This window comes from Gigantopelta aegis, chromosome 12 (genome assembly GCF_016097555.1).
Source record: "Gigantopelta aegis isolate Gae_Host chromosome 12, Gae_host_genome, whole genome shotgun sequence".
In the NCBI taxonomy this organism is placed as follows: domain Eukaryota; kingdom Metazoa; phylum Mollusca; class Gastropoda; order Neomphalida; family Peltospiridae; genus Gigantopelta; species Gigantopelta aegis.
Genome location: NC_054710.1, coordinates 27,711,560 through 27,721,559, shown reverse-complemented (window position 1 = coordinate 27,721,559; position 10,000 = coordinate 27,711,560). Strand labels below are relative to the sequence as shown.

The window sequence follows — 10,000 nt, the reverse complement described above, 5'->3', positions numbered from 1 at the left end:
GAGGATGACTGGAGATGAATATCCTCATTTTTCAAGTCAAGTTGCTTCAGCTGTCGGGTCCTGAGATCTGTGAATGCTTCAGGCTTGATAAAGCATGCCAAATTTTTTTCGAAAGATGTCAGTAAGCTCGTCGTGTAGTCTGTGAACCATTGGTTCCTTTAACTGGAAGGTCAATATGAAGGACTTGAAGATTGGCAGCAGGGCCATGTACAAGTTGATGTGAATCATTGTTTCCCTGTAGCAATACAATACCTTATTCACAATTCTCTCCTTCCGAGTTTTTCCATCAGTGGTGAGTGCCTTCTTCTTTGCTTTGTTGATGATTTCATAGACCCTCTCACGTGCTTCTCTGGACAGGGTAGCAAGTAGCTTGGCCAAAACTTGGGTGTAGGCATCTCTTAGATCAGGAGACACCCAAGCGAAATAGAAAACCCTGAATGCGTTCATCATTTTCAAGTTCTTTTCAGTGACATCATACACTGACAACCATCTGTGTGCTTCCCTTTGTCCTGTTTTAGTGAAATTTATTCCAAGAATATTGCAAAGTTCTGCAAACATTTCTCTAATGTCCGGACACCATTTAAACTCAGTATGGAGATCATCCATGAGGCCTTCAACAATCTTACTGAAATAGCTGCAGAACCTTTGGACTGAATTGTGGATATGATGGCAGATATCGCCATCAATATCTAGGAGGTGGGGTGCTTCTCTACGTAACAATGTTTCAAAACCAGCTGTTTTCCCTCCCATGTAGTTTGTAGAGTCAGAAAGGTTGCAAATGAGCTGCGACAATGGGATGTCATACTCTTCAAAAGTGTTTGTCACTAACTCTAGCAGTATTTTCGCATTCACCACTGGTAAATCCTGCGATTTCAAATGCTTCACCACAACTTCGTGTTCAAGTTCAGAATAGTAACTCACAAGAATAGTTAATATCTTTTTATTGTTATTGCCAAAACATTCATCCAAATTCATAGAGAAATGAGATACCTTTAAATCACGAACCAGTCTCTTAGTATTTACAACACCAAGACCCTCACGTAATTTGTATGAAGCAGTAGTACGTTCAAGTTCCACCATATCTAGTGCCTTTTTTGTCCCGACTACACTACTTGACGTACTGAATTAGTTTAGGTGCCATAACAAGGGGCAAAGAATGTTTAGCCATGAAAGACAGAGTGAATGCCTTCATAGTCCAACGTCTATCAATGACAGTAACATTTGGAGCAGGCTGGGCTTCTGCTCTGTTTGGGACTACTTCGCCACAATTTGGGGGTGCACCGTAGGGAATGGGCCTACCTGTACCAGCAGTAGGTCAAGGCCCAAGCAGGTTCTCATTCTCAGCACCATCAATTACAGCTTCTGTCACACGAAATACCACATGCAGTGCAGGCGTTGACTGCCGATCACGCCGTATCTTAACATGCTGGCTTTTACTCGCATTCTTTTTCAAGTGTGATTTGCCTTTTCCGCCGTATTTCACCCTGTCATTGCACCAAGCACAAACGGCAACACCAGGTTGATCGATTTTGCGAACCCACTCGCTGAGAAAATTATCGAGTTTGTCCTTTTCTTCAAGCCAATTCCATCGAAAAGCGTTCTTGACTCCGCGCTCAACCGCATTCAGGTCCGCTGACCGATCAAGAACTTTGTACGACATCCTATTGAAATCACAAAATCCCGAACAATGGACAGATTTTCAATGTATTCGCAAACAATACCACCATTTTGTCCAACATGACGCGACCAATGTATACGATCTGCGCATTGGTCTCGCGCAGATGATACTTCGCGAGACAAATCTGGCCAATGGCGAATAAGCAAATATGGCGGCCACAGTGGGCGCAGCCATGTTAGATCTAAAGTTGGATCTAAACTCCGGAAATTTTAGGCGGAACGAATGCAAGTTGAAAAGGGGCTGATTTTTTAAAAACAAATTTGGCGCAACAAAAAGGCGGACTTCCGCCGAAAGGCGGCGAACGTTCATCCCTGCACAGAGAGAGAGAGAGAGAGAGAGAGAGAGAGAGAGAGAGAGAGAGAGAGAGAGAGAGAGAGAGAGAGAGAGAGAGAGAGAGAGAGAGAGAGAGTTACCCCCTTTATTCACCAAATGTGTTTTGCTTTCTCCATAGTTTGACATCCAATAGCCGATGTACTTTTCGTGCTGGGATGTCGTTAAACATTCATTCATTCTGCCAAATGATTTGCAGCATATTTTGAACCCCTGGAATCAGCTAGAACATTGGAAAGCTGTTTGACCCTGATAATTTGAAACACACCAACTGTGCGTGACATACGGAAATTACATGTACATTCAAAATGTATGAATGGAAGAAAAAAAAGACACCTGTAATCTCGACAATCAACCTGATCATCAGACCACTATGTCCCCTTAGATCCGTCCTTATGGAAAATTATACAGGATTCCGGACCGCACCGGACCTATAGGTAATTTTGCATGATTATGTAGTGTCATTAAATAACGTGATTTTCGAGATGTTGCTTTTTGATGTTTGGTCATAACAAATGCCTGTATGAAGTTGAATTATTATATACAAGAAATTAGTAAAATGACTGATAATATTATTTTTATATTTAATATATTATTATAATTATTCGTGCACACCAAGGAAACTGGGGCCTAATTCACTAAACACTGGCAACTTTGAAAATGACTCATGGTGTTTTTTTAAATATTACCATTGACTTTACAACCGTTTGATAAAGAAATTGTACGGTAGTCGTACTTGCTTTCTCTAACCATTGAAATATGTTTGAAAAAGGTAAATAATTCAATATTTCGGATGTGTTCGGTGAATTCGGACATATCCATAAGTAACTTCGGCAAATAATTTTTGAAACGAGACTTGTCGCCCATAGTTTTGCGCGAAGGACGTAAATAACACAAGCAATACACCGGCATAGGTGGTGTCGTGGTTAAGCCATCGGGCATAAGGCTGATAGGTACTGGGTTCGCAGCCCGGTACAGGCTCCCGGCGAGTTTTAACGACTTAATAGGTAGGTGTAACACTACTACACCCTCTTCTCTCTCACTAACAAATATCAATTAACCCCATGTTCTAGACAGACAGCCCACATAGCTGAGGTGTTTGTCCAAGACAGCGTGTTTGAAACTTAATTGGATATAAGCACGAAAATAAGTTATTTTCAACGATGATGTAAGTCTTATTGCAATTAGTAGTAAATATATTGTCGACAAACAACAAGTCGCCAGGTTATTGCTGTTCAGAACTCTTTTATTACTTACTAACTTAAATTATAACGGCATGACGCTTAATTTTGTTTTCATTTCGTAACTGGTCTTCACCTCACTGATTCACTCCTGGTTGTGCAAAAAGGGAGAGAATGAAACAATATCAACTATATTATAACAACAGTAGTAGAAGCAGCAGCATTGACAGTAGTAGTATCAGCAGCAGCGGTGGTATTACTGGCAGGAGTATTAGTAGTAGTAGCAGTAATAGACAAACACATGTAATTGTAGTAATTGTAGTAGCAATTGTTATTGTAGCAGTAGTAGTAGTAGTAGTAGTAGTATATGTTGATGGTGTGGTAGTAATAGTGGTAGTTGTAGAAATAGTAGTAGTAATAGTCACATTGGTAGTAGTAGTAGTAGTAGTAGTAGTAGTAGTAGTAGTAGTAGTAGTGTCAGTAGCATTAGCAGTAGTAGTAGTAGTAGTGGTAGTGGTAGTAGTAGTAGTGGTAGTAGTCGTGATGGTAATGTATTGGTAGTGGTAGTAGTAGTAGTAATAGTAGTAGTAGTAGTAGTAGTAGTAGTAGTAGTAGTAGTAGTAGTAGTAGTAGTAGTAGTAGTAGTTGTTGTTGTTGTTGTAGTAATAGTTGTACAATTAATATTACTTACGTTCTCCAAGGGATTTCCACGAACAACACAAAAAAGGCAATAGCGTGTACATTCTTGTCTCTTGTTCCTCGCTAGTAGGTTTGTGGACTGTCTATCTGGAAATATCACAAAATATAAGTGTCGCATACTAGACGCATACTAGATTAGGTACTAAGGTTGAGACCTACGAAGTTTGGAAAAAAACCCGGAATAATTCTTTGACAACACCTAAGCACATTCAGCGCTAAAGACAAGTTCACAGTAGACGATTACAGGCAGCGATTAGCGGCACACGCCGAATCGCCGGCCCGAAGACCTGTAAGCCAACATCCGTCTGCCTCAACACTGAATGAAATACGTAATGCTGACGATCACTAATCGCTAGACTTGTCGTCAGGTTGCTCGTCTGCCTGTCGTCAATATTAAACAAGTTGTATGTTCCCTTGACGATGAGCCCGACGATTGGTAAAGTGGGTACACGACATTCATTCATTTCAACTTATGTTCGAGCTTATATCCAATTAACGTTCAAACACGCTATTCTGGTCTTATATGCTGGGTGTATTAGTGATAAAAGTCAGCGTTTATTGCAATTGATTTGAGGTCAAGTGCTAGTATATTTTACACTTTGTATACCTACATTTTGGTCACTACTGTATTCAAGCATATCGCGGTCACGATCAGTAAAATAAATAGCCATTAATGTGTTTGCGTTTGTAATGTTTCATCTTACTTCGAAATATATATATATACAAATGGGGTTCGGGTACTACAAACATTACATTGACAAGTTGTGTTGCACTGGTTGCAACGAGAAAAAAAACCGATCAGTTGAATGGATCCACCCAGGTGATTCGATCATGCGACGCAAGCAGGTCAAGCGAGCACTCGACCTACTATACATATATAACTATATATAATACTTCACACCTCGTTTAAGCATGTAGACCTCCGAATCCGAGCAGAAATCGGCCAACAGATTTCCGACCTCTCTTTTCACTTGGTCTTTGTATATGTATATGTATATGTATATATATATATATATATGTATATATATATGTGTATATATATATATGTATATATATATCTATATATGTATCTATATATCTATCTATATATATATATATATATATATATATATATATATATATATATATATATATATATATACACACCGTATGCATGTATGTGCATTTATATATATATATATATATATATATATATATATATATATATATATATATATATATATATATATATAGTTGAACCTGTATATAACGGCCACTGAATGGACCTGGCAAAAGTGGCCGGTACTGGTGGTTGATTCTGGACCGCACTGGACCTGTAGGTAAGTTTTCATGATTATGTAGTGTCATCAAATGATGTGATTTTCGTGATGTTGGTTTTTGACGTTTGGTCATAACAAATGCCTGTATGAAGTTGAATTATTATATACAAGAAATTAGTAAAATGCTACACAACGACTGATAATATATATTTTTTTTAAAATATATTTAATATATTATTATAATTATTCGTGGACACCAAGGAAACTGGTTTGTTTCTACGTGGCTTACTGGATTATGACAATTACTTTTAAACTTTAATATGAATATTTAATGGCATTATTAAACATGCATAAAATGAAAATTATGATTATAATGTTTTCAAACGGCATATATGCAAGGCATACATATAGGGAAAGTTCTGTAAACCGCACATTCATGGGACCAATTACAATGCCCGGTTACACAGGTGTCCCTTTTTCAGGGTACTTCACTAATGCAAAATCCTTTGTTTTTACTCTGCTGTTTGTTTTCGCAAGTGTTAATATTATTTTGTTCCCCATTTTCAGTGTCTTTAATCACATTCGTAACGTATTTAAACACCTAACTGAACAGAATGCAAAACCCAACTCAGCATATGTGAATAAAATTCACAAGTAAACACAAGACATATGTGTACAATAGTTACATGAATATCAAAGCTGACAGTTGATATAGATTTGCTTAACTGAGAACTGCAACACCTAACATGCATACATTGGCAATCAGGTCATTCTGGCTGAAATGATATCCAGAGCAGTTATATTGGCGCTATAATGATTGATAACGGTCTGATGTCCAGGTTTTCTAAGTTAACTTTTACACCAAATAAACGCACTGAAATTGAATAATTCCCCCCGGTGTTCAGTTTAGTGAAGTTTTCAGTTTAAAAGGCGCTAAAAACAAGGGACTGTGGAAAACGTTCGGTTTTAAGAAAATATCAATGTATAGAGGGTCCCAAGGATGGTAGCTACCGTTGATCTAAGTGACTTATGATCAGTGTTACTGTTGGTGCACTATTAGACACCGATTGCGTCATTAACCCCGTTGTTCTATATACCAAATTGTTACATTAGTTTTGAACTGAGCATTTGAAAGCACACATTGCTAACTATGGTTAACTGGGCTTCCATTTTTGTGGAAGACCCGGTAGCCGAAAGGTTAATTAGCATCGCTGTCAAATGTCATGGGAATCGGTGCTGTAGCTTCGAATCCTAAAAATTGACTCTTGGTGTTTTTTAAATATTACCATTGACTTTACAACAGTTTGTTAAAGTAATTGTAAGGTAGTCGTACTTGCTCTCTAACGATTGAAATATGTTTGAAAACGGTAAATAATTCAATATTTCGGATGTGTTCGTTGGAGTCTGATATATCCATAAGTATCTTCTGCAAATAATTTTCAAAACGAGAGTTGTCTCCCATAGTTTTAAACGAAGGATGTAAATAACACAAGCAAGACACCGGCCTGGGTGGTGTCGTGGTTAAGCCATCGAACATAAGGCTGGTAGGATAGTGGATAGGTGTAAGATCACTACATCCTCTTCTCTCTCACTAACATCTACCAACTAACCCCATGTCCTAGACAGACAGCCAATATAGCTGAGGTGTGTATTTAGGACAGCGACCTTGACCTTAATTGGATATAAGCACGAAAATAAGTTGAAATGAAAATTAGCAACACAACAGATGCATGTGCCGGGGGGGGGGGGGGGACGATCGCGGTCGCTCGTTAGACTATGTTTCGGGGTTGTTATTGGGTTTGTGTGTGTGTTGGGGGGGGGGGGGGTTATCGACCAAACATCTTAATAAAAGGTAGTACCTATGCGCGGATTCGAAATAATGATGTTGGAGGTGCGACTGTGCACTCCCAACATTGAAATGTCCCGAAAACCCAGTGTTAAAAGATGGTTATAATCTGTTTAGATGGGACGATACACAGTTTTGATTGTCTGGGGGAAGTCTGCCATAGATAATACTTATTATCATGTTTCATTTCTAGGTTAGTGGCTTTTAAAGTCTCAGTACAGACCGACTGTAAATGTCTTTAGTTATTGAAAACAATAAGGCACGTCACGTCGTGTCGTGAAATGGACGCCTAACATGGGTAAAACTTGGTATTTACGACGATAGTACTGCTCCCTTCTCTTCGTGAAAATGAAGGAAGAAAATGTTTATTTAACGACGCACCCAACACATTTTATTTATGGTTATATGGTGTCAGACATATGGTTAAGGACCACACAAATATTGAGAGAGGAAACCCGCTGTCGCCACTTCATGAGCTACTCTTTTCGATTAACAGCAAGGGATCTTTTATATGCACAATCACACAGACAGGGTAACACATACCACGGAATTTGATATGCCAGTCGCGGTGCACTGGCTAGAGTGAGAAATAGCCCAATTCGTGAAAAGGGGTCCTTGTGTACGTTCAACCAACCGTTTTTCGCTACCGCTTGAAGTGATTCCTCGCTGCTAATGGAAACATGTAGCGGGTTTTCGCTAAGACTACGACTCGGAAATTACCAAATAAATCAATCTGCTCTAGTGGTGTCGTTATACAAGACAAAATAAATTTTAAATTATCGCTTGCTAGACTTGTTATTGTGCTACAAATTAAACCAAGTTACCAGTTTAAGAATCAATAAACATAGTTTGCAAACGTTTGACGAAATACAAATGGCTAAACGAAGCACTGGGTATTGCAACTAGTAATAATTATATTGTTGAAAAAGAACAAGTCACTAGGTTATTGCTGTTCAGAATTATTTTATTACTTGCTAACTTAAATTATAACGGTATGAAACTTAATTTTGTTTTCATTTCATGCTCTTCACCTCACTGATTAACTTATGACTCTGAAAGAAAAGAGAGAAAGAAACAATATCAAATATATTATAACAATAGTAGCAGAAGCAGCAGATTAACAGTAGTAAGTATCAGCAGCGACGGCGGTATTAGTGGCAGGAGTAGTAGTAGTAGTAGTAGTAGTAGTAGTAGTAGTAGAAGTAGAAGTACTAGTAGCAGTAGCAGTAGTAGTAGCAGTAGTAGTAGTAGTAGCAGTAGCAGTAGTAGCAGTAACAGTAGTAGTAGTAGTAGTAGTAGTAGTAGTAGTAGTAGTAGTAGTAGAAGTACTAGTAGCAGTAGCAGTAGTAGTAGTAGTAGTAGTAGTAGCAGCAGCAGCAGCAGCATTAGCAGCAGAAGAAGTAGTAGTAGTAGTAGTAGTAGTAGTAGTAGTAGTAGTAGTAGTAGTAGTAGTAGTGGTGGTGAGGTAATGTACTAGTAGTAGTAGTAGTAGTAGTAATAGTAGTAGTGGTGGTGAGGTAATGTAGTAGTAGTAATAGCAGTAGTAGTGCTAGTAGTTGTTGTAGTTGTATAATTAATATTACTCACAAATGAATAGGGTTTGCACGAACAAGACAACCAAAGCAAAGGAAGCCACACTCTTCTCTCTTGCTTGTCACTAGTAGGTTTTTGGACTGTCTATCTGGAAATATAACAAAATAAGTGTCGCATACTAGACTAAGTACTAAGGTTGAGACCTACGAAGTTTGGAAAAAAACCCGGAATAATTCTTTGACAACACCTAAGCACATTCATCGCAAAAGACAATTTCACACTAGGCGATGACAGGCTGCTGAACACTAATCGCCAGACTTGTCGTCAGGTTGGCCATCTGCCTGTCGACAATATTAAACAAGTTTGATGTCTCCTTGACGATGAGCCCGACGATTGGTAAAGATCGATAAGCGACATTCATTCAACTTATGTTTGTGCTTATAAGCAATTAAGTTTGAAACACGCTGTCCAGGCCATATACGATGGGTGTATTACAGATAAAAGTCAGCGTTTATTGCAATTTATTTGAGTCCAAGTGCTAGTATATTTTATACTATATATACCTACATTTTGGTCACTACTGTGTCCAAGCATTTTCGTAACGTTATTCGCGGTCACGATCAGTAAAATTATTAGCCCTTAATGCGACTATCCTTAGTACGGAGCCATATTAACATGTTTCCGACTAATAGTCTTTGCCGAATAAAATTACATATTAAAAAAAAATTCTTCTTTAACGTACCATTTTAAGCATACCCAATTACCAATGCGCTTGCGTTTGTAATAGTAATTTTTCTTCCTTCGTAATATATATATATATATATGTTATACATATGTATGTATGTATGTATGTATGTATCTACGTATGTATTTATACGTAGATACATACATACATACACACACACACACACACATACATACATACATACATACATACATACATACATACATACATACATACATACATACATACATACATACATACATACATATATATATATATATATATATATATATATATATATATACATACATACATACATATATATAAACTAGGTTAGACTAGACAGAGAGACTAGACAGAGAGAGATAGATAGAGAGATATTTAGATAGATATATAGCTAGAGTAGATAAACAGATAGATAGAGAGACTAGACAGACAGATAGGTAGATAGACTAGATAGATAGATAGATAGATATATTAGATAGAATACATAGATTAGATAGATTAGATAAATTAGGTAGATTAGATTACTGTATACGCAAACAAATTTCGTGAATAAAACATACATAAGATAGATAGATAGATAGATAGATCTAGATAGTTAGACAGATATACTAGATATATATATATATATATATATATATATATATATATATATATATATATATATATATATATATATATATATATATATATATATATATATATATATATATATATATATATATATATATATATATATATATATAT

General features: G+C 37.1%; 1 protein-coding gene across 1 annotated transcript in view; it reads right to left on the bottom strand.

Annotated features, from left to right (window-relative positions):
• Positions 1-7,939: 7,939 nt before the first annotated feature.
• LOC121386363 overlaps positions 7,940-10,000 on the bottom strand; it is a 33,808-nt gene continuing 31,747 nt past the window's right edge. Inside the window, exons 6-7 of the mRNA XM_041517247.1 lie at positions 8,581-8,674; positions 7,940-8,045 (exon numbers count right to left, since the gene is read on the bottom strand). Coding sequence (XP_041373181.1) covers positions 8,033-8,045; positions 8,581-8,674 — 107 coding nt within the window. The 3' untranslated portion in view covers positions 7,940-8,032. The remainder of the gene's footprint in view (positions 8,046-8,580; positions 8,675-10,000) is intronic.